The sequence below is a fragment of the Ammospiza nelsoni genome, chromosome 16 (assembly GCF_027579445.1).
Source record: "Ammospiza nelsoni isolate bAmmNel1 chromosome 16, bAmmNel1.pri, whole genome shotgun sequence".
NCBI classification, from domain to species: domain Eukaryota; kingdom Metazoa; phylum Chordata; class Aves; order Passeriformes; family Passerellidae; genus Ammospiza; species Ammospiza nelsoni.
The window spans coordinates 10,001,136-10,024,986 of NC_080648.1; the positions used below are offsets into that span (position 1 = coordinate 10,001,136).

Here is a 23,851-nt window from a genome sequence, read left to right on the forward strand (position 1 = left end):
GCGGCTGCGCGCGCCGCCCGGCAGTTCCGGTGGGTCCGTCCCCCCCGCCCGGCCCGGCGCCGCCACACGGGCGGCACCGAGCGCAGCCGGCCGAGCCATGGCCCAGCCCGCCGGGGCCCCCGCCGGCCAGCAGCCCTACAGCAACGGTGAGTGCGGGGCGGGCTCGCGAGGCTCGGCGCGGGATAGGGCCTGGCGGGCACGGCTCCCGCCGCGGGGCGCTTCCCCCGGGCCCAGGCCGCCCTTCGCCCCGGGGCAGCGGGGGCCGGGGCCGGTGCCCGCGGGCAGAGCGCGGGGAGGGGGTTCTGGGGACGGGTGCTGGCTCACACCCGGCTGAGCTCGGCGGGGCAGCCCGGACACCCGCGGCCGGGCCGAACGGGGCGGAGAGCACGAACCGAGCGGCGGCGGAGCCGGCTCTGCCGGGACCCCGGGGCGGCCTGGGCCGCTGGCAGCGGGGCCGAGGTGGCCCTTCCCCCGGTGTCAGGAAAGCACAGGGCGGCTCATCAGGCAAAATAAAGCTTCATTGTGATTTATTGTAATGGCAGAAGTATCCCAGAGTCCATCTGCGCGTCGGTATGAACGGCAGCGTCTCTCACAGAGCCCCTGTCCGTGCTGCACGGGCTGGCCCGGGCCGTCCCGCAGCCCCGGTGGGTCCCTGTCGGTGACACGGGTGACACAGCCGAGGTTTGACCCTTTGGAACGGGGCTGTACATGTGGCACTGTGGTTATCGCTGAGCTCAGCCCGCGGCGCTGCGGGGCTTTCTTATCTTGTCATTCCCGTAAAGCCGACATTATCTGCTCCTGTGTGCTGCCAGCTGGGAAAGTCTTCATTACTTTCTCCCCTTCAAAATGTATTTCTTTACAACGAGATACTGAAGGTGAAACTGAGCTTACTAGCCGGTGGTTTAATATAGGAATAAAAAATGCAGGGCCAGCCTTGTCTCTGTGTCTGTTTTCGTGGCATGTGTGCAAATCTGTGCTGATGGAAGTGTCTCCTGATTTCACATACACATCCTCTGCACTTGCTGCCTTAATTATACGCTTGTGTGTTTCAGTAGCTGTGCTGAACCATAAGCAGTTCAGTTATAATGAGATCTTTTGATTTTTCTTCCCCCTCCTCCTGCACAGTGTGTTTATCGCTTTTCTTCAAAGTCATCAGCAAAACGACAATTTGCAATTAACTGTGTAGCTGCTTCTAGGGTCAAGGGAGTGGGAAGAGAATGAATATAATGTGGAGAGAGAGGCTGTGTCCTGGAGAGCTTATGGTCTGAGCAGAGGCTGTACAAAGGGAATGTTAGCTAATGGAGTAACTGAGTGGGATGATTTACAGACTGGCATGGCTCTATGTTTGCTCATTTCCCTAGTGTCAGATTAAGCACATAATGGAATTTATGGAGAGGCAGCTGAGAAAGAGGAATTTCAGGCTGTTCAGCTGTCAGGTGTATGAAAAATAAAGAACTGAAATGTAGAGTTATGCAAATTAAGCAGTTGTTACGGTGTGTTAGAGATAAGGCTTGGGTTGCTGGCCTTTGAAATAAATCAAATTGTTCAAGCATGGACTGTTCATAGCATTGTTTAAAATGTATTTTGAGAGGATGCTGTGACCCTTGTTCTTTATACTGACACCAGAGCTTTATAAAACAGTTTTGGGGGGTACTGAGTGCTGTGGTGGTGCTTGCAGTGGTCTGTGAGGAAAGCAGACTGTCAGCAGGATGATAAATTGTTCTCCAGCTGTCAGCCCTGCCTTGCAACTTGTTGCTTGCTGAAGTGTTTGCAGGTAACTCCCTGAGCTTGCATGGCCACCAAGGCAGTAAATTGTCACAGCAGCACCCTGTGCTGCCCGGGAAATTGTTTAGCACAGAGCTTTGGGTTGCTTAGCAACAACCTTCCTCTCCTTCATCTCTGTTTGTCTTTTAATAGGACCAGTATTCTGTACTCATTTAATTGCAGGTGTCTAATTTGCTTTCCAGCTGATAGATCTGAAGCACAAGCAAGAAGGAGAAACAATTCTTTTAGAATGTTTTGCTCATCTCATGTGGTACCTTATCATGGTACTTTGATGTCATGAGGTGCTTTAGGAGCTGTTGGGTTTGGAATCCAGTGGGTCAGACTCAGGTGAAGTGGACACTGGTGGTGACTGATTCCACAGCATCTGTTGGGATGTGACTTTCCAGAGTGTTTATCTTAGCATCTCCCTGGAGCTTGGAGACCTTGTGGCTGGCAAAAGTGATGTGCTGAGTAACTGGCTTGGAGTAGGGGACAGTGAAATTCTGTGTGGCAGAAAATGCAGCTTGGATCCTGGCTGTCCACATTAGTACTTTGAGCATTTCATAAAACCATCACGTGACCTTCATACATATTCTGGTGCTATCCCTGATCTCTCAGAAACATTAAATGGTCTTGTGTTGTTGCAGAGGAGAGTTTTGCTGTTAAATAGGTGGCCTTTCTTCTATTACTAATTCATTTCTGTGGTCTCCAGGTGTTGGCTGTTTTGCTGCTGTGCAGGTGAAGTAGCTCTTCAGTCCACACAGAATTCCTTGTTTGTTTCTGGCTTCACAGAAAACAGCACCATTTGGGGAAAGCTGGACAGCCTAGATACTCTTTGATGGGTCTCAGTGAAGAGGTCAGGTCAAGATGGGGATGCATCCAAGCAGCAAGTCCTGATAAGTTTTTGTGCACTATGAAACTCTTTGTAAAGGGATTTTGTCCCTTATTGCTATTTCTATAGCTTTTTTTGGCAGCTTAGTGCAGACTTGTCTTGGAAACATAAACTATTACATGAGGATGTCAAGACTTTTCATTGTGCTTCTGACTTTAAAAATAAAATTGAAGTTGGAACATTTATGTTTTTGCATAAAGTGCCATAGAAAATATCAAGTAGGTCAGTTTTTGATATCACCTCACTTCCACTGTTTTCTCCTCAAGCAGAGAAAACAGTGCATAAGAGAGCAATCCAAATACTCTGATTTCTGCCTGGGATAGAGTCATGCCCTAAGGTGAAAAATCAAGTTAATAAATCAATTTGTATTTGTTCTGTATTTTTCCTACAGTTTATACTGATGTTATATCAGTGTTTATGTGGATGCAGTCAGATTTGATAAGAATTCATCATTTTTAAAGTTATCAAGTTTAATTGCCAATAGGGTTTGTAAATCAATTGTTGGAAACCCATCTGATACACTGCAGGGTAGTTTTTGAAGGTTACACATAACTGTCAGCATTTTCATCTTGGTGAGCTTTTTTCTTTAAACATTCTTGATTTTAGTGAATTATTAATTGCAAATATCTATGAGCAGCATTGTAGGGACAGTAGGGTATAACTGGATTTCCTAACTGAATGATAAATTACAGGTTGAAATTAATGGTTGGAGAATAATATGGTGTGTAGCTTTTATGTACAAAGAAGAGGCAGTGAGGATGAGATCACTGGCACTGTAGCAGTTCTATGAACCTGTGCAATATTCAGTGAATTAACAGCTGTGTGTGACCCAGAGCCTAAGGTTTTCTAGAATGTTTAATGCAGTGTTTGTCCTAACTAAGAATTTAAATCTATTCTGCATTTAGTTTAATTTATTGTCAGAAATGTGTGAGTTACTTTAACTTGGAAATGTGAACTTGCTCACCTTTCAGAATTTAACCATTACATTCTAATAACCAGCCATCTTTTTTTAATGTGTAACTGTGTGTGTGGAATGTCTCCAGTATCTGAGCTGTGGTTTTAGGGGATGAGAACCACAGTGTGACTGGCTGAACCGAATCACACAACACTGGAAAGTGTTTTGGTAGTTGTGAAGGAGTCACAGCTGGCTGTGGCCTGCAGCATCTCATGTGTTCTGCTCAGAAGGATTTCACTTGAAAATTGATAGTCTCTCTTCAGCATGTCCATTTTGTGGCAATGATATGAACAATCTGTAGTAGTGCCTTTCTTGATGGAGCTCTTATTGCACTGGAAATCCCATGGGATTCTGTCAGCCTGTTCCTCTGTAAAGCAGAAATCTGATTATGTTCTTGTCAGTGTTGTTTACTCTTTGGAGAGTTATTAACCTTTTTTTTCTTTTTTTTTTCTTCAAATGAGTAAAACTTACTTCCTGTATACCAACCAACATATGCATAAAGAGCATCATCAACCTGTCAAGTATTTTTTTTTCCTGACTGATGAATTATTTTTATCATAAACTTACCCTTCCTTCTGTGTTGGTGACCAGCTGGCCACTCACATGAGCCCTATGTGTACTAATAGTTCTCATACTAAAATTAACTGCAGAAACTTTCATAGATTGACTCAGTCACTTGAGAAGCAGCGGGGTGACCTATGCTGGCACTTGGCTGGCAGTGTCACTGTGGTAAGCTGACGTGTGGGCTGCTGTCAGCCATGGTGTGAAATGGAGTTCTTATGTAATGGATCTTCCACTTTCACTCTGCTGGTGTGTGCTGCTGCCAGTGCTGTGGGACTCTGCTCCTCTCTGGGCAGCTTGCCTTTGGGGGTTTCTGAGGACTGGATGGGATCCTGTCTGAGTTTCAATCTTGATGGTACTGGAATGCTTAGTAGTTTCAAGGTTCTGTAAAACAAAACAAAGATTTAAGTGTCAATAGCAAAATACTGCTCAATTCATGTTTCTTGCAGTAGTACTTCTGTCACACCTAATGGTTTAAGTTAAAAATGGCTTGGAGACCAATAAAATCCTAAGGAAAGACATTCACAAGAACATCTTTTATTTTCAGATGTAATATACAACACTGACTTCCTAAAGAGTATAGTTTGTTTTTTTTCATTCCAGGCCCTGTTCAGAATCAGCTGATGCATTCCCCAGAAGGCCAGGGATACAGCCCTGCAGTTCCAGGATCCTACTCCCATCAGATGCCAGCAAAGGTTCCTCCACATCAGTCTTCTGGACAGTACAGCTATAGTGGCTCTCAGAATGTTTCTCAATTAAACAACTTCCAAGGACCTGGCCAGACTCTCAATAGACCACCAGTGGCAGCTTTCTCTGGGTCACCAGTACAACAGCCAGGTCCTGTTCCACAAGTGCTGCCACCTGCATTACAGAACTCAGCTGCTGTATCATGTGCTGGGAGCTTTCCTCCTGGAGCCAGCCCAGCGGTGCTTTCAAACTGGCAGTTCAGCCAGACCCCTGGGAGCCAGCTCCCTGGGGCTCAAACAAGCCATTTGGCTCCTGTGCCTGGGGCAGGGCCAGCTCAGCCTCCATCATCATTGCCAGGGAGTACAAACCCTGCAGGGAGTTATCAATATGCTGCTTCTCCAGGGGCTCCTCCACTGCAGAACAGCTACATGAAGCCAGGTAATCAGAACTTTGTGATATTCTACCAATGAATGCTTTTCAATGAACTTGTAACATAATGAGTATAGAACTGACTCTGCAGTGACATTTTGCTTGTGGGAGATTGTTAAAGCAGATACACTCATCAGGAATACCTGGATGCTTTCTTTGGGTTAGGAATGAAAGTTCTGTGCCCAGGGTGGGTGGGTGGTAACTCCTGAATGGTGTCCCATTGTTTTGGGATGCTGTGTGTGGGTGATGCTGTTTCTGTGATCTACACCATTTCCTGGGGTAACTGTTTAAGCATTAGTATGTTCCAGTCCAGCACTTCACCATTGAAAACGAGCTCTGTTTAGTGAGCCTGGTCAGTAACCACTTGATTCAGGTAATTTTCTGAAGAGCCTGTCAGGTTGATGCAAATAACTGGAGCACAGCCTGGAAACTGAAAAGCATTCTGTGCTGTTGAAACAGAGGTCAGTTCAGTGGAAAGCTTCCTTCCCCCAAACTTGTAATTTTCACATTTAATGATAATTGTCAATCTTCAGAAAGTCCTCTAAAAGTAGGAGACTTTGCTCCTACTGCTTTACTGCTGTTATATGCAATGGTAAAAGCTTTTCTAACACAAAATAGCTCTATTGTGCAACTTGTGATTGTTATGGAAACACAGTTAATACTCAAGTTTCTCTTTGCCAAACTGCTGTGTGTTAGCTTTTTCTCTCTAAGCATGCAACAGGACTTATGTACAGAAATATTTTCATGTAAAAGCAAATAATTTTTCTTGTTAAGCACTTTTAGCCTCATTAGAGATTTTTATTGATAGTAGTTTTTTTTTTAAATGTCTGCCTAATTTTCTTATGCTGTTCAAAATGTCTTAAGCTTGCAGAATTTATTAAACTGTTTCTGGCACTTAATTGGAGTAAGCAGTTAGTAGTTTGGAATTAGTGAAGAAAATGCAGAGAAATTTTGGAAAGTGGCATATGAAATGAGAGCAAGTGTTTGGAATAAGTAATTTTTGAATATCCATTCAATCCTCCTGAGCCATTTCCCTGGTATTTTTTTGTGTAACAGTGATCACTTTAATTAAAACTTGTTTGGTGATCCTTACAGACTTGGTTATAGAGTTTGCATATTTTTTGTACATCTTGAAATTCTTGCCAACAATAGCAACAAAAAGCTGAAGGAGATCAGTAATTGCAGGAACCCAGAATGAGAAATGAACTTGAAGCTGAGACCTTCTCCCCACATGTAAGGATTTATATCTCATGCCATTCATCCTCTGAGTAAGAAGAATATTTAAAATTCAATCTGTGCATTTTTATAACAAAACTTTTGTGATTTTTTTCAGCTGAGTTAAACTCCTCCTAACAGTTAATCTCTTTATAGGATCTGCACCTCCACCAGTGACTCAGCCTTTAACTCCCCTCCACCCTCCAAGGCCACCTTTAGGACCTCCACCTGTTGGTGGTCCCCCTAGGCCACCAGCAGCAGTAGCAGGACCACCTGGTGCACAGTCTATGCTACAATCAACTGTAAACCAAGAAGGTAAGAAACAATTTGCTCTTTATGTTGAATTCAAACACTGCAACTTGCTGTAATATGCAACCTTTAAAGTCAAGCATGTTGTTCTGTTAGAGACTCAAATTGTAAAATTGATACTGATAGAGCTAATAATTTAATCTGAAAAGAGTAGGTAAGGACCTGGAAAGAAGAAAAATTCTTGTAAGCAGACATTATAAAATTTAAGAAATTAACAGTTGAAAATAGTTTTCCAAGTGCTGTTTTACATGGGCATGTCTGCTGTAGTTGGCATTGCTTTTTTCCTTTTGTGTGTTGTAAAGTGATAGGATCTCATTTCTCTGTGTCCCTGACTACTGTCAGGACAGAAATCCATGTATGACTCCCTGTATTGTTCATTCTACAGGGAGAGATAAAATGTGGACCTTGCAATTCCTTGCTGTCAGTGTGGCTGTACGTTATTCTTCTCTGTGTAAAATCACTGAAACACACATCTTGCATTTGTTAGCTTGCTGAAGGAAGCTACTAGAGGCTGTGAAGTGTCAGCTGTTGAGGACAGACACCTGACTTAGTGTCTCCTGTGGGCCCTGCACAAATCTGCCATTGTTTAGGAACTCCCCAGGGCTCTGTATCAGACAGACTCCAGTTGTTTGGCATTTAGTGCCCATGCTGGATGGGGCCATGTGTGAGTTGGCAGCTTTATTTTTACAAACACAGTTCTGTCAAAGCTGTTGGTTCCTTGCATGTTCAGATTGACAGTTTCTCATGTGTGGTAGCTCTGTGAGCACAAGAATAGTATATTCAGATTTAACTTTGTTTGGAATGTATTAAATGCATTAGAAACAGCTTTTGCTTAGAAAATATTTTCTTCATCGTGAAAAAAAGCATTTCCAGAGCCCTGGAGAGATAAAAATGTTTAGTCTATGAAGCAGGTTGATTGCTGCTAGGCACATTCAGTGTGTAATGCAAGTTCCTTTTTTTGGGTCATCTTTGGAGACTTTAATAAAAATGGTAATAAAAATAGAGTACCTACTTGTCCTTAGCAATATATAGTTGTGTTAGTATATTTAGACATAGTTGACTTACCAAAAACTGTCCTTTGGGAGCACTCTCTGAGTCTCAAGGTTTTTCCTATCTTAGATTGAATTTCTATCTTGGCTGGTATGTGACTGTGTCAGAGCTGTTGCTGTTTGGTGAGCAGTAGTGAACTAAATGTGGAAGTGTAGGGAATTTGGTTTTTCTGTGAATTATCAGGGGAAAATGTTCTTCAGGGTTAAGCTGAAGGTTCCTAAGGAAACCTAAGCTACAGGTTACTTGGAAAACTACAGCTAGCCTACAGAAACTTCCTCTGCTGAGGAGGGAGCATCCCCTGACCCTTTGCTGCATTTTGTCTTGGAAGCAATGGCAAATCCCTAATTGGAAGGAGTCATAAAAGATTTTTCAACCAAAAGTGTAAGGACTTTCATTTTCCTTAAAAAAAAATAAAAAAGATTGTGATGTTTTATGAATGTCCTTTGTTGAGGTCACATCTGCAGGGGACATGCGTGTGAGAAAGAGGACAAAGTATATTTAATTCAGTTTCATCCTGGGTCAAAACCAAAGTAGATTCAAACTATGCTTATCTTAATATTCATTCAGCAAGTAGGATATTTTTTGCAGTTACCTCGTTAAAACTTCTTCATAACTTGTGCAAATTTTTCCTGTGGTTGTTTTTCTTTAAAGGTGATGCCAGATCTGCTGCCAGTGATGGGTCTGTTGTGCAAAACAGCTATGATGCAATTGAAGGTGGTGGTCTCATGGGTAAGGATTTGGGAGTAAAACTGGTTGTTGTTATTATTGTGGAACTTTTAAGAGTCTGGGAAAGACAGAAGTTTAAGCATTTGTGTACAAACATATGTACTTGGTTCAATGCCTGTCTTGAAGCTAAATGTGAAATCTGAAGCATTGACAATTAGCATGAGTTTGCCTGTGATATGTAAAGTAGGTGAGAGCCCTTTGCAAAGTTGACAGCAGCTTTATTTTTCAGACTTAGAAACTAAACAGGCAGCTCTCCTGTTGTACTAATGCCTCAAGTAAGATACAGTTCTTCAGCAATTAAGTGTCTGTCTACTCTGCTTCCAGCAACTCCACACCATTCTCCTGCAGCCCCAAATCTGAAGATGAATAGAAGTGTTGGGTATTCCTACCCTGCCTTACCTCCAGGCTACCAACATGCTTCTCCACCTGGAGCCCCAGGAAGGAATGCAGCTGCTTTGCAATATCCAGATGGATCAAAACATTTCCAGCAGGTAAAGGTTGTCTGGTTTCTGTCTCAGCACTACCTCTGGTGGGGGTGTGTGGGTAAAGAAAAGTGATGGTTGGTAGGTGTTGTGTATCCCTAGGATGCTGCTTCTTTTGTTCCCTGTTTGGGCACCAATTGTTCAAGAGGGCAGGCATAGCCAGAATTAATGCTTTTGCCTGTGCCTTGGTACCACTTTGGAAAAGCTGTGTGCCAGCTCTTTGTGAAGTGTTCCACCCTCAGATCTGTTCAGGATGTTTCTTTTGAAACTTTCAGCTGCTTTTGGCATGTTTCTCTTCAGTGGCTTTGTTATTGTTAGCTGAAGTGTTGGTTTTTCTTTCCCTGAACTTTCCAAGTGAACTGACCAATGCTTTCACCAGCTGAGCCTCTGTATTACAAGAGTTTTATAGGCAATTTATGTTTTTTTTCCTCTTATGTTACACACAATTCAAGTTCATGTGACAACCAGCATTTCTAAATACATTGATACAATGGCAGTTAGTACATGAGCAAAACAAACTGGAAGGGATATAGATGTGGTTTTAAACAGATTATAGATTTCATCCAAGTACTTGGTGCTAATCTGTGAAATTTGATTTGTCTCTAGCCTGCCCTGGGCACTAATCACTTAACTGCATCAATGGCTGGCCTGAGTCTACAGCAGGAAGGGTTAAGACCTGTGAATCTTCTTCAAGAAAGAAATATTCTTCCTACCACCCTTTTGAAGGCTCCTGTCCCCAACTTGCATGAAGACATCCAGAAGCTCAACTGCAATCCTGAGTAAGATTATGCATTTGCTATAATACATCAAAATAGATAGAAATGTAAATTCCTGCTTATAAACATAATTTCACAAAATATTTTCTTAATTTTATGAGTAGAAAATATTGAAAATGGGCTTCACTGTTACAATAAAGGCAATAAGTGGGTTTAACTTTGAAGGGGGAAAAATCATCTTTGTAGAAAGTATGAGGAAAAATTAGTTAACAAGGCAGCTATAGATAGGTGCAATAGAAAAGTTTTATGCTGGCAGTGAGTATGGATGAGAAGATATAAAATAACAGTTAATTCAGTCAGGTGAGGTACCCCAAAAAGATTGTGCCTGAAGAAACATGGGTGACCTCTGTATTGAAAAGTAACCATTTAAAACAATGGAGTAAATGAAATCTCAAACAAGAAACTGGCAGTTGGTTAACCAGTTACTCTCTCTGAGGAGACCAACCAAACTGTGAATAGCCAGGGACTTCTGCTTTGCAAATATTTTTATGGTAGATAAAGGAAATAACAGCGCCTTTGTGACGTTGTTCATGCAAACAAGCTGGACTTGATTTGCAAATCTGCCACATACATCTGCACCTTGTGGAAGCTGCTGAGTGCTCAACACTCAGAAAATGATTGTGGGATGTTACTATGTTTTAAAAACCACCTTTTAAACATTGCTGGTTCTGATTTATTCCAAAATAGCGTTTAGTATATAAAGATTTGGTGCAACTTTGAATATTGTTAGGCTTAACTTTGACTTGGGTGACTAAAATGACACTGAGTTCTGTGTAAAGATCATTTGTATAAAATAAGAACTCAAAGTATGTACTGTGGGTCAAGCTCAGAAACAAAATGATTTGACAGAGATCTTTCAGCTGGAAATGGAAATTCACCATTAACAGCTTTAGAAAAATATAGTGTACTACTGAAATCATAGTTTATTTGAAAGCCTCTGAAAATAACCCTTTGTCATCCATGTAGGTTGTTCCGCTGTACCCTGACTAACATTCCTCAAACTCAGGCCTTATTGAATAAAGCCAAACTTCCTTTGGGGCTCCTGCTTCATCCTTTCAAAGACTTATCGGTATGAGAAATGTTCAAAACTTTACTGCTGAAATATTAACTATGCCTTTACCAGAGTCCAGACAATGGACAATGAATTATAAATCAAGGGCAGGTATCTTGGCCCAGAAGAATTACCATGGTAACTGACATTTCCTTATTCCATACAGATTGCTGTAATTTTTCTCAGTTGTTTTTCCCTACCATATTTAAACCTTCAGGTCTCACTTCTTAATAAAAAAACCAAAAGCTTAACGGCAGTACAGAATTTGGACTGTGATAGAAGACAACCTAAATTCCAGGTTGTCATGTATCAGTTGTAGTTATTAATTTCAAACCTAGTACTAATTCTGAACTCAAGACTTGACAAAGTTGGAGTGATTTGGATGTCATGAAATAACCAGAAGACTTTGAATTTAGCAGTGTCTTTCTTAAGCATTGGGTTTTTTCTCACTTTAATTGATTTTTCAAAGATGTGGGCTTTTTTCCCCCTGCTTTTTGATCTGTATTGGGTACAGGACTCGATCTTAAATCATCAGTGTAAAATTCAAGAATGATGTGGAGGCTTGGAAAGGGAATCCACACAGTTAAATATGTTAGAGCTCAGTTCCTACCTGTTTTGTTAAGGAATTGCAGTGGTGCTGTGAGGATGCAGAAGTACTCCTTCTTTCAACAAGGATGCTTTGCCTCACTAGGCAGCACAGTGTGGGTGGTGTTGTTACCACAGATGAGCAGCTGCAGGGTGAGGATGCTTTAAAACAGGAAACTTTTCTTTTCCAGCAATTGCCAGTGGTCACTTCCAGTATTATTGTGAGATGCCGTTCCTGCCGGACGTACATCAACCCCTTTGTCAGCTTCCTGGACCAGAGGAGGTGGAAATGCAATTTGTGCTATAGAGTCAATGATGGTAAGTTTTAGATGTGCTTGAAAGTGCTGCAATTAACCTTTTCCAATTAACCTTGCAGCACCTTAAGTAGTGCAATTAACCTTGGCCTTTGAGACTGGCCACATCAGCTGGGGGATTGTTGTCAGTCTTGCTGGGAGTCATGAGAAATGTTTCTCAGTGCCACTGGTGTCCCTAAAGAAACATGATGAGCCTAAGTTGTCCCTCACAGTACCTTGCACAAGTGTAAAAACTCCACTGCCTGGTGTAGTTCTCCATTGTTGCCCAACAGCCACAAAAGAGTTGATATATTTGTTTTAAAATGCAGCACAGCCAATACTAGTGTGAAATACTAATATATAAACTTGTCTGCATAGTTCCTGAAGAATTCCTCTATAATCCTGTGACAAGAGTTTATGGAGAACCTCATAAAAGACCCGAAGTCCAGAATGCTACTATTGAGTTTATGGCTCCGTCTGAATACATGGTAAGGCTTTATTTACTTTTACTTCTTCTCTCCCTTTGTTTTATTTTCAGAGGGATGTCAGAGAAAACTTTGTTTCAGAGGATGCATTCCAGTTCAGTAGCTGTTGCCTTAAGGAGTGTATCTGAGAACTCATGGGGAAGACCTCAGAGAGTTCACTTTTAAACATTTATGATGTTAAAGTTGTTCTGTATCTGGAATACGTAGGTATTCTGTATTTGGAATACGTAGGTATTCTGTATTTGGAATATGTAGGTATTCTGTATTTGGAATATGTAGTAGCTTTGGAAGAAGACTAGAATTCTGATATTACCAAATAAGAGGCAAATGAATCCAGAAATTTTAGCTATCATCTGTGTGCTGTTTTAGCAGTTTAAACTTGCAATAGAATGAATGAAGCCAATGTAACAAATGCTGTTTGAGAATTAAAGGTGATCTTTTCTTTGCTCAGCTGCGCCCACCCCAGCCCCCCGTGTACCTCTTTGTGTTTGATGTGTCCCACAATGCAATCGAGACAGGATACTTGAACACAGTCTGCCAGACCCTCTTAGACAATCTGGACTCGTAAGTACTTTTGCTTAAAATCTCTAATTTTCATTCATCTTAAGAAACTTGTGGTGGACACCAACATGCCAGTCCTTTCTGTGTGGAAGACAGTTTTCTAGTGTGGGCAGACAATGGCCAGTGTTGTGTTAAAATGTGCCATAAAGCTGCAGTCTTTTTCCCATCACAGCTGCACCAGTATAAAAGATAATTTTGAGGATTGATTTTCAGTCTGACTCTTTCCTATAAGCTTCATAAATCCCTGAAAGAATGTAAGCATCATGTTTATCTTTTGAACTGTATTTTTTAAAAGCTCAAATTTAGATAAGTATTTGCTGAAAAGAGTCATGCATCTAATAATCTTCTCATAAAATGCATGCTGTTTGAACTTATATAAACACTAATTGGGATTTTGCAGTTTATTTATTCTTTTTCTTCCACTTCTGATTGCCCTCTGAAAAGGTTTTCACCTGCCTGCTAGGTGACTCTACCATGACCTCCTTTTTTGTTGTGGTTTTTGTTCTTTCCAAAATGACTTAGTGAAGCTCTTGCAGTCTAGCTGTTAAACTAACTGCTTGGTAACAACCACTGAGAGATGCAGTGGACGTTAAAAAAATAAAGAAAAAGCCTGCAGAAATGAAATTTCATCTTGTTGAACACCATATGTCTCATTTTCAGGCTTCCTGGGAACACTAGAACAAAAATAGGCTTCATAACATTTGACAGCACAATCCATTTCTACAGTCTTCAGGAAGGTCTCTCTCAGCCTCAGATGCTTATAGTTTCAGATATTGAAGGTATGCAAAAATAATTTTTGTGATCAGTACCTATTAGTGACTTCTGGTTATGACAGCCTTTAAAAATAAATATCTGGTGGGAGTTTCTGGATCACACCATTAGTCTCTCTAGTAATGCCTTTGGAAGTACCATATGTGTGAGTTTGTTTATGAAGACATCTCCCTCATGTCTGAGCAATGCTGTGAATGACTTCAAACATGAAGACAGCTTTCCTACCTTCCAGTTTAATTTGTACAAATCTCTAGATTCCTCTTGAAATCCCAAACACTGATGCTAGATATCTTTCTCTATGGATTTTCTTGTGGCTAGTGCTTAGTGCTGTCTTTTGTTTCAAATCACCTTTCACTGGATATTATTGGGTGGGGTAGAATGAACACTGGAAATATTTGCTATGTGATTTTATTTAATAGTCTTGATTATCCTTCAACCCTGTTGATTGCTGCTCCAGCATGGGATTCTAGCCACAGGAATGCTTATGAGAAAAAATCCACATAGTTATGTTTACATGGGTTAATACACTGATACTGTGTATTTTTTTCCTATAAGCATGATGGTTGGCAAATAAAGTCAGGGAAAGCTTGGTGTGTTTTTAAAAGATAACTCTCTTTTTTTCCCTTTCAGATGTATTTATACCAATGCCAGAAAACTTATTAGTAAATTTGAATGAAAATAAAGAGGTAAGAAGCAAGGACTTTCTTACATAACTAGCGACATTTACATAATGGGGATGTGTTTGATAATTTTTTGATTAATTAATGCTCATTAACACCAGCTGTTCAAATGCCAGGTTTGAGGCAAAAAAAAAAGAGGTCTTTTATCTATGTCACTGTAAGAACAAGACAGTGCTTCAATTTTTCTAGAACTTTCTCTTTACTACTTTAATATTAGAAGTGTTAATTCTTGGTTGTGTTCAAGTATTTGTACAAGTTCAAGTATGTGTGTGTGTGTGTATATATATATATATATCTCGACCCAACAGCCAATATTTGGCTATAAAATAGAAAACCTTGAAGACTCATAGGCCTAATACAGTTTTCTCACTTGCAGCTAATTCAAGATCTGCTGAAGACATTGCCACAGATGTTTACCAAGTCCCTGGAAACTCAGAGTGCTCTGGGGCCTGCATTACAGGCTGCCTTTAAGCTGATGTCCCCCACTGGAGGTAGAATCACTGTCTTCCAGACACAGCTCCCATCTCTGGGAATGGGAGCACTGAAGTCACGAGAGGAGCCAAACCAAAGAGCAACAGCAAAGGTTAGGAAAGCAAAAAGGTTGTTCTGTGCACATAGGTGGTTCTGGGATTTCCTCTTCTGGGTTAATTTTGTGCTTGTCTTGCTCCTTTTAAAGTAGCAGAAAAAACCAAAAGAAAAACCAAGCAATATAAACACAAATTACCTGATTTTTTAAAATAAAATATTTTTAATTAATGATGGAGAATTGATTGTGTCCCTGAAAGCAGGCAATAAATGTATGATTCAATTTGAATTTCCTTTGTGTTTTGTAATACTCCACTGTTTTAACAGGATATACATCTGACACCATCGACTGATTTCTACAAGAAGTTGGCCTTGGACTGCTCAGGACAACAGGTTGCAGTGGATTTATTTCTTCTTAGTGGGCAATATTCTGACTTGGCTTCTCTAGGTAAGTCATATAAAGCTCTTCAGCTCTTTTGGGACGTGTAACTCTTGTATTTTGAGCAAATGCATAGAATCTACATTAATATTTAGTAAATGTACCTGATTTGAATTAATCTAATGTGTCAAGATACAAACTTGTCCTTGCTGAGCAGTGACAGTGAATAGAATGTCATCTTTAAGTCCTGATTTAAACTACTTATTTTCTTGTCCTCCCTTAGAGAGTCAGGACCCTTGTGCTACTGATGCAAGTAGTGGAAATAGTTTCTTCCTTTTTATGCCTTTTTAACCATCAGTGTCATTGCCTTCAGAACAAGTTTTATTAGCATTTTATTTACTTTTTTTCTATTTAACCAAACTTTCAAGTGACAGCAATTTCAGTTCAATGGAAAATTATTTCACACCTGAAATTTATCACATATTAGAATATACAGTTGTAGCTACATCTGTCTTTGTGGCAAGTCTGTAACTGTGCATTTGAGTAATTTGCAGGTATGAACAATTTAATACTTTAAAGACTGTAGCAGCAGCTGTTTGCACTCTCTAATGTATACTGGTTTTGTTTCAGGTTGTATATCAAGGTATTCTGCAGGTAGTGTCTACTACTACCAATCTTACCATCATAAACACAACCCTGTCCAGGTGGAGAAGTTGCAAAAGGAGCTGAAGCGATATTTAACTAGGAAAATTGGCTTTGAGGCTGTCATGAGGATAAGATGCACCAAAGGTCTGAATTCACTTTCTTAGATTTTTGTGGGATGGAGAAGAGGGAAGTGGGTGTTGGCTGCTCTTTGGGAATGTTTTCATTGGTATTCTAGCTATTTTTTAACCTCAAATGATTAAAAGGCAAAGATTAGAAAAGTAAAATTCAGTACCAGAGATAAGACAAATTTTTTAAATACTGTATTTGCAGTGTCTTTTCTGGCATCCAAGTTCCAGTTTATAATGGTCAAAACTGGAAATTTTCATGAACGATTTCAACAAGGGACTGTTTTTATAATCTAGATACTTTCTACTACTCTGCAGTGATTTCCCTTGCTAATTCCCACTTTCTGCTAGGCTTTGTGGATTCTTTGGATGGGTTGTTAGTTTGTAGCATTTACCTTTTCTGAAGATAACATGTTTCATTGAGAGGGAGCATTCCAGTATAGTAATTGATGTAGAGATCTGTATGTGGTGCTTGTACTTCACAGCTATAAACCCAAACTGATTCATTATTATCTTGTAGGTCTTTCCATTCATACTTTCCACGGGAACTTCTTTGTGCGATCTACAGACTTGTTGTCATTGCCCAACGTAAACCCAGATGCAGGATATGCTGTGCAGATGTCAGTGGAAGAGAGTCTTACTGATATGCAAGTGGTTTCTTTTCAGTCAGCTCTCCTGTACACCTCCAGCAAAGGTAAGGTTAGATTGAGCCAACAGTGGCATTTGTAGTGTTGCTTCATAAAACAAGTGTGGAGGTTACAGTTGTCTTTCCTTGCAGGTGAAAGGCGAATTCGTGTGCACACGATGTGCTTACCTGTTGTCACAACCCTGAGTGAAGTGTACCTGGGGGCAGATGTGCAGGCCATCACAGGGCTCTTAGCCAATATGGGTGAGTGTGCTAAGAGCTTGTTTGGATATGTGTGGATTGTATCCTTAAAGGTCTGAGCAATAATCCTCTGGATTAGAAGAAGAGATTCTCCCTCATCCTAAGAGAGTTTTGGTTTTAATGCTTGGCTTAGGTGAAGGATCAGTAGAACTGTGTGTAATCGCCTGGGCTTCGGCTTAGTCTGGTGCATCATCGTGGCCCTTCAGGTTTTTTCTGGAGCACTTCCCCTAGAATGTAGTAAAAGCTTAAGCTGCATTGGCATATATGATAAAGTGAGAGGAGTTAATGTATGTGGCTGCATTCCTTCCAAGGGAGGAACTCTGATCTGAGCCTTGCCCTGTTTCAGCTGTGGACCGCTCCGTGTCTGCCACGCTGAGCGACGCGCGCGATGCCCTGGTCAATGCCGTGATCGATTCCTTGGCCGCTTACCGCTCCTCCGTGCTGAGCGTCCAGCAGCCCGGCCTCACTGCTCCCTTCTCCCTGCGCCTCTTCCCTCTTTACATACTGGCACTCTTGAAACAGGTAAGAGGGCAAGGAAGCCAGGCAAGAGGATTGTTGTTTGGCAGGTCAGCCTGAAGTAAAAGGACAATTCCTTGATGGAGAATGATTTAATTCAAAAGCAGGAATTTAGAAGTGTGCGTAAAACCAAAAGTATAAATGTTTTAAGCAATGGAAGGGCAAAATAATAAAGACACTGAGTAGTGAAGAGAATATGTCAGGGTACTGATAGTGTTTTCTCAGGAATCTCAGTTTTTTGTGTCTCTGGAAATGTAGATCCACATACCAGTTCAGTGTGGATTAGAAGAAAGCTGGGTGTGGCAGACAGGGCATTTGGCTGACTGTTCTTGCAACAGGTTTAAAGCATTTCACAGTATTTGCCCAGTGTAAGAATTTTTTAATTGAATTTCCCTGAACTGATATTAGAAGTCATTTAACTGTTGGACAAACTGATTTCTTGGTTCAAAAAGAAGTTTTGGATTCATACATCTTGGTTAGGAATTAAACAGCATGTTCATATTGATCATTTTCATGTGAAAGGCTTGATGAGCATTTGATCCAGTCAGGTGGGAGGAGTGAGCTCTACTTTTGATTTATAACTTTTTCTTTGGTCCCAACAAGCCAGGACTATCTCTTTCTTGTTAATACGGACCTAAGATTCTGTACATTGAAGCCAGTTGTAAACTGCTCAAGTATTTATGCTTTTAAATTTCATCAAGTAGCATTTTTGAGGTGTGTGTTAGTATTTCAGGGTGTTTTCATCTCAGTTTTAAGAGAGGACTGATGGTGCCAGGTCGAGGTTACTTCTAAAATCCAGAAATGGGAGAGAGACCTGCATGATTTCTATGTGAAACACTGAAGAGAACTATGGAGAAGTAAAATATAATGAGAAAAGACTTAGGGTACATCTTTAAAACTTAAGTTAGAAATAAACAGTAGGCGATGTGTTTTATCTGCAACTTACCTTGCTTTGCTTTAATGGTTAAACTAAAGGCCTGATTGTTTGCAGAAAGCATTTCAAACTGGGACAAACACACGTTTGGATGAACGCATCTTTACCATGTGTCAGGTGAAGAACCAGCCCCTTGTTTACCTCATGCTCATGACACATCCCAGTCTGTACAGAGTCGATACTCTCACAGATGAGGTGAGTCTTGGCCTTGCTACATAATCTGATCCCAAAGATCTGTGTGATGTGAAAGTAAATGTGTTAGAAATCTCCCAAGTTTTCCATCTAAAGCTGCACAGCTAAAATGTAATGTTTCATATTCTCCCACTTGTTGCATTTATGCATTTGTTATTTGGAAGTGGATTGATGAATTCTGGAGAGAAGCTATGCTTTGCTATGGATGGGGAAAGTTTTTTCCTAACTTATTTCACCTTTGCCTTGTGTCATTATGTTGTGCTATAAAATCACATATACATAAAGACATCATAATGTGGTTTTTGTCCCTTCGTAGCTTCCTTTATTTTAAAATATCAAGCAGTTTTGAGAACAGGGAATGTTTATGTAAAACCCTGAACAATTTTGGGAATCACATCTTTGGTACATAGCAAATCAGATATTCCAGTTCCAGAACTAATTAACTAAGATACATTTGATGACGTTCACCCTCTTGAAATAAAACATTAAGATTTATTAGTAAATTACTAATTAATGAAGGAAATCATCATTTTAAGTATAACATGAGCTGAACTGAGAAAAATGGTCCAGCTCCAGTATTCAGTGTAATAGATCCCCCTCTTATTTAGCATTCTGTTCTTGTTTTTTGCATCAAGATGTGAACCACTGTTTTTCATCCTTCTTTTAGGGAGCTCTTAACATAAATGACAGAACTATACCTCAGCCACCCCTTCTCCAGCTGTCAGTGGAGAAGTTGAGTAGGGATGGTGCTTATCTTATGGATGCTGGCTCTGTAAGTTGTGTGGTGGGGGGGATTTAAAAAAGTATCAAAGTTTACTTGGTGTGTTCTTTCTGAGAACCCAAAATATGCATGGGACTGCTGAGGTGTGTTTTGGGTTGGATTAATGTTGTTATTGATGGTGTCTTTCAGGTGATGTTTATGTGGATTGGGAAGAACTGTGGGCAGGGTTTTATCAGCCAAGTCCTTGGAGTTCCAAATTATGGCTCAATACCACAGAATATGGTACGTGCTTGCTCTGCACATCAGGCATACATCCAGTGCTGCCAGAATATCATTTGCATGAGAATTAAAATACACTACTCAGCTATTAGCCCTCTAGTGGTATAGATCCAGATCCAAGGAAAGAAAGAATTGCTGTTACCTCTTGGAGTTTGTTCTCATGAGGACACAATAGGAAGAGGCTGACAGTGATTGAGTTTCTCAGACCTGTGGGAGCAAACTAAGAAACTTGGAAACAGTGAGCACAGTGGGTTAGTGGGTAATCCTTTAGTTTCTGCAACAAAACAGGAATCAATCACAGCTCACTCATCACCATTCTGACAGCTAATTGCTCACAGGAGTTTAGTGCTCTTGACTATTTTAGAGAAGACAAGACTGAAACTATTCATCACAAAACATATCTGTCTGGGTTTTCTTTGTACCTAATGAGCTGGGCTAGTTGAAGTGTTCCTTTTATTGTTTTTCTGAAAAATTTGTATTAATGAAACCCTTTGGCTTTTAGACACATCTCCCGGAACTTGAAACAGCAGAATCCATCAGAACACGAACTTTCATTTCTTGGCTGAGAGAACAGAGACCTTTCTTTCCTATACTATATATAATAAAGTAAGTAGTTTTTAACAGTCATTTTTGCTTCTTTAGCAACCTGTTAACAATACATACTTGGATATCATATACTGAACTTTCTTAATGGGATTCTTAACAATAGTGTGTGCTGTGCCTGACAGATTTGACTACAGATATGACTTATGAGTTGTCTCCAATTAGAATTTCAAAAGACTACCTAAGGATTCCTCTATGACATTTAGTCTTTTTTAATGTCAGATAAATGAAGTAAATTCTGGTAAGAGCACTTATTAGGATTAATCACTACTAAAGGCTATTTGAGATCCTATTTTCATATGTTCTTAAGCTTTTGAAATGACTGGTCACTTGACCTGTAATTTTACTCATGCACAGTAGCCCATGGCAAATGTTAATTCCACTCAAACACTTATATTTTTGTTTTTAAGGGATGAGAGTCCATTGAAATCAAGTTTTCTGCAAAATATGATTGAAGACAGAACAGAATCAGCCTTATCATACTATGAATTCCTCCTTCATATACAGCAGCAAGTGAATAAATGAAACACTAGCCTTTGGCTTACTTCTTTAAGGAAAGATTTTGCAGTAAAGAATGATTGTGCTTGTAATATCTTCATTAAATCTGTGGCCTGAGGCAGTTGATGAGAAGTTCTCACTGTGATTTCAACGAACTAAAGCAAATAAAGGACCACATCTGAGAATCAAATGTGCAACTACATAATATTGTACCTTCAAAAAAATCAAACTGTTGGAACTGGTTGAGCACCTTTAATTTGCTGCAAATCGTGTTTTTACTGTAAGTAGTTGCAGCATGAAGTACATTTACAAAGGCAATACTGAAAAGGTGAAATACATTTTGTAAAATAAAGAGTTCTTTGTTGTTCAAAATCTATATTTCTGTAACTTTTTTTTGTTTGTTTTGTTTTTGTTTTTCTTCTTTTTTTTGTTGCTGCTAGATATAAAACCTCACAATACTGATCATGATTTGCAGGGAAATTCTTTCTGAGTGCATCCAGTGATTACAGACAGAGCATCTCAATGTTCAACTTAATGCTTAAAGTAGCAGTGAAAGAAGTGTTCATTGTGAAATGAACAAATGCTTGTGAAGTGTAGAACCCAGTGCTTGGATTGGATTATGGCTAATAGGACTAAAGGTAAGCTTAACCTGGATAAGGTGGCTGAATTTGTTGAAGCTTTTAATAAGTCAGTATTCTAATTTTAAAAACAGTGGGGAAGAGTGGGCCCTACATGAGACAGATTTTAAAAAGTTATTGGCTGAGTTGGCAGCAAAAGTAGACTTAGGTAGATTGTCAGCTTTGCTTTTCTTCAGTAAAAGGAATAGTTTTAATTTCTATTTATGAATGGTGTGGGAGGAGAAGAGCAAGGAAGATTATCTCAGATGTTGTTTGGTTTATGTTCAGTAGACTTTTGGCTCTTGTTTAAGTGAATGTTGGGCCCCTCAGATCTGGTGTGTTTCTGAAGCAAGTTTGTTGGCAGCACTTCAGACCAAATGTTGGTCTGCAACACTGAATATTCTGACATTAAAATTGGAAATTATTTTTCCAAAACCAAAATTATTATATTGAATTTGAAGATTTGTATATGGTTGCAGACATGCCAGAAGTTTTCAAAAAAAGGGTTTTTTGCTGCAGCTGTGTAATGAGCCCAGGTCCAAGGCCAGTGTGCACCAAACAAAAGCTTTAAATATACTCTGAGATCCTGCCAGAGCTACAGATCGAAACTGACACCGGACTTGAAGTAAGAACTTCTATACAAAAAAAAATTTAACTAATTTTATAGAGGTGTATTGATAATTCTTCTGTTTTCAAGATCAAGCTATCATTGATAGCTACCAATGTAAAAAGTATTTAAGTTACTGTATTTCAATGCCCATGGAAGTGTTGCATATGGAAAAATCTTGGTTTGCTTTTTTATTGAATAGTGGTAAACTTAAAGGTCTTTCAAACTTTCTGGGGCAGGTAACTTGAAGAGGTAAACACTTGTGAGTGGTCAAATGTACTGTGCTTTGGATGTTTGGAGATACAGATGTCAGTAGGGTCAACCTTTGGGTAAACATTTGCTCCCATTTCAGACTGTAGCTGCTTGTGATTGTCAGGATTTTCCTCACTTCAGGGGAGAAGTTCCTTGGGAGAAATTGTTCTTGAGCACAAGAAGCTAAAGTTCAGAACATGAAAAGATTATTGTAGAACCAATTTAAGCTTCTCTGTCTGCTGCCTCAGTAGCAAACAGGGATATATTTACTTGAACTGCTTTTCAGAGAATTGCACAGTTTCTAGTCATAGTGAAGAGGTGTCTTTTAAGTTTTGACAGTCTGATTTTTATTTTTTTTCCCCAGGGAGGGGGAAAGGGGTCTCTTCATTTAAATCATAAATGGAACCTCTGCACTTGCATAGGTTCTGCCCCAAACCTTGTGTTTTGGGTATGTTATCACTCAGATGTTGAATTAAAAACCATCCTTGCATCAAACAGCCCACCCAAAGTTTATTTCTTACTGTGACTGTATTTTGCTACTATATCCCTTTTTTAAAGAACCATAGATACTGGAGATGGCCTCGTTGCTTTATGTCCACCAGACCAATGGCTGAAGATGTCAGTCCTTGTGGCAGTTAACAAGTTTGAAGTTGAGTCCCTAAGTTTTACAGAGCAAAACATGATAAATGAGTCAGATGAACCCTCTGGGAGTTCTCTTCACTTTGGAGGAAATTCTCTATTGAACTTTGTTTATTCCCTTGCAGTGGGGAAGGCCTGCTGGTTCACTGCTACTGCTGTAATGGCAGTTCAGGGAACATGAACACACACACTACCTGTGATTGCTTTTTTACATACAATTGAAAAATGAGGACACTGAAGATGGACTGCTAAAGTAGGCAAGAGTGGTTCTGGTACTTAGATCTCAGCACCACAACTCCACCACTATAAATGTGTGGTAAAGGTGTGTCTCTCTTAGTAGTCAAACACTTTTTTTAAAACTGTTTCTTATTTTGACACATTAGTGTTCAGCCAACATTGTTACCATTCATTTTACTTTGCTTTCATTATTGTTTTTAAATTAATATATTTGAGTCTAAGTCCACATAGGCTATGTTGCAATAACTAGAATGATTCAGTTTTATTTAGAATTAATTTCTTAACAATTTAATCAAAGATGCAGAATGGTTTTTAAGTTAAGGGACCATTAAATGTGATTTTAAGGTTCTGTTTACTATTATGGATGTAATCCTTATAGTAAATTTAATTTTGTAAAGTAGTGTATAATATTGTAATAAATCTTTGTTCTCTGAACTCAAAGATTTGATCTTCAGTATGAAGTTATAAATCTTCCCCCTTCTGAATTTGAGACAGGATTTACTTGTCCTCCTTTTTACAGTTTGTAATTTTCACTGTTTTATTCCTGTAAAAAGTCATTTATAACATATACAAATGCTTATTTTATCTGTGCTAATTTATCAGATTTGGCTACTCAATAAAATTAATTGAAAGAACTCATGCCAGTTCATCACTCTTTTCTTATAAATAAAAGTAGAACAATGTATTTAATTGATATAAATGCCATGTTGGTAACAGGAGGTAGCTGACAGTGATGGTTGGAATTTAGCCTTTAGCAGCATTCCAAGATGGTGATCAATTTTATTTTAGGTAATCCTGTATGTTCGTTTAACATCCCATTATTTCAGCAGCTTTTTTGTAAAAGCCATTCCATCCTAAATGCTTGCAAATTTTTTTGAGATGTTGTCACTGCTGCCTCTGGCCCATTATCGATGAGTTAATGCA

The 23,851-nt window shown here is 39.8% G+C and overlaps 1 protein-coding gene across 4 annotated transcripts; it reads left to right on the top strand.

Annotated features, from left to right (window-relative positions):
* Positions 1 to 32: 32 nt before the first annotated feature.
* SEC24A (SEC24 homolog A, COPII coat complex component) lies at positions 33 to 23,562 on the top strand. 4 transcript variants are annotated; one of them, XR_009419556.1, is made up of 25 exons: positions 33 to 146; positions 4,776 to 5,297; positions 6,660 to 6,818; positions 8,514 to 8,591; positions 8,913 to 9,079; positions 9,677 to 9,849; positions 10,813 to 10,915; positions 11,674 to 11,800; positions 12,154 to 12,263; positions 12,712 to 12,824; positions 13,482 to 13,600; positions 14,223 to 14,278; positions 14,649 to 14,855; positions 15,125 to 15,245; positions 15,807 to 15,965; positions 16,467 to 16,640; positions 16,725 to 16,835; positions 17,179 to 17,354; positions 18,340 to 18,477; positions 19,142 to 19,246; positions 19,385 to 19,477; positions 19,977 to 20,080; positions 20,488 to 20,855; positions 21,016 to 21,213; positions 22,816 to 23,562. XR_009419556.1 is itself a non-coding variant. In XM_059483485.1 (23 exons), the coding sequence occupies exons 1-23, from the start codon at positions 98 to 100 to the stop codon at positions 20,600 to 20,602; spliced, it is 3,279 nt and encodes a 1,092-aa protein (XP_059339468.1). In that variant the 5' UTR covers positions 33 to 97; the 3' UTR covers positions 20,603 to 20,947. The 4 variants fall into 4 exon arrangements, 1 of the variants encoding a protein (XP_059339468.1); XR_009419554.1 differs by having other exon boundaries at positions 21,051 to 21,213; positions 22,610 to 23,562; XR_009419555.1 differs by lacking the exon at positions 22,816 to 23,562 and having other exon boundaries at positions 21,016 to 21,251.
* Positions 23,563 to 23,851: the final 289 nt, after the last annotated feature.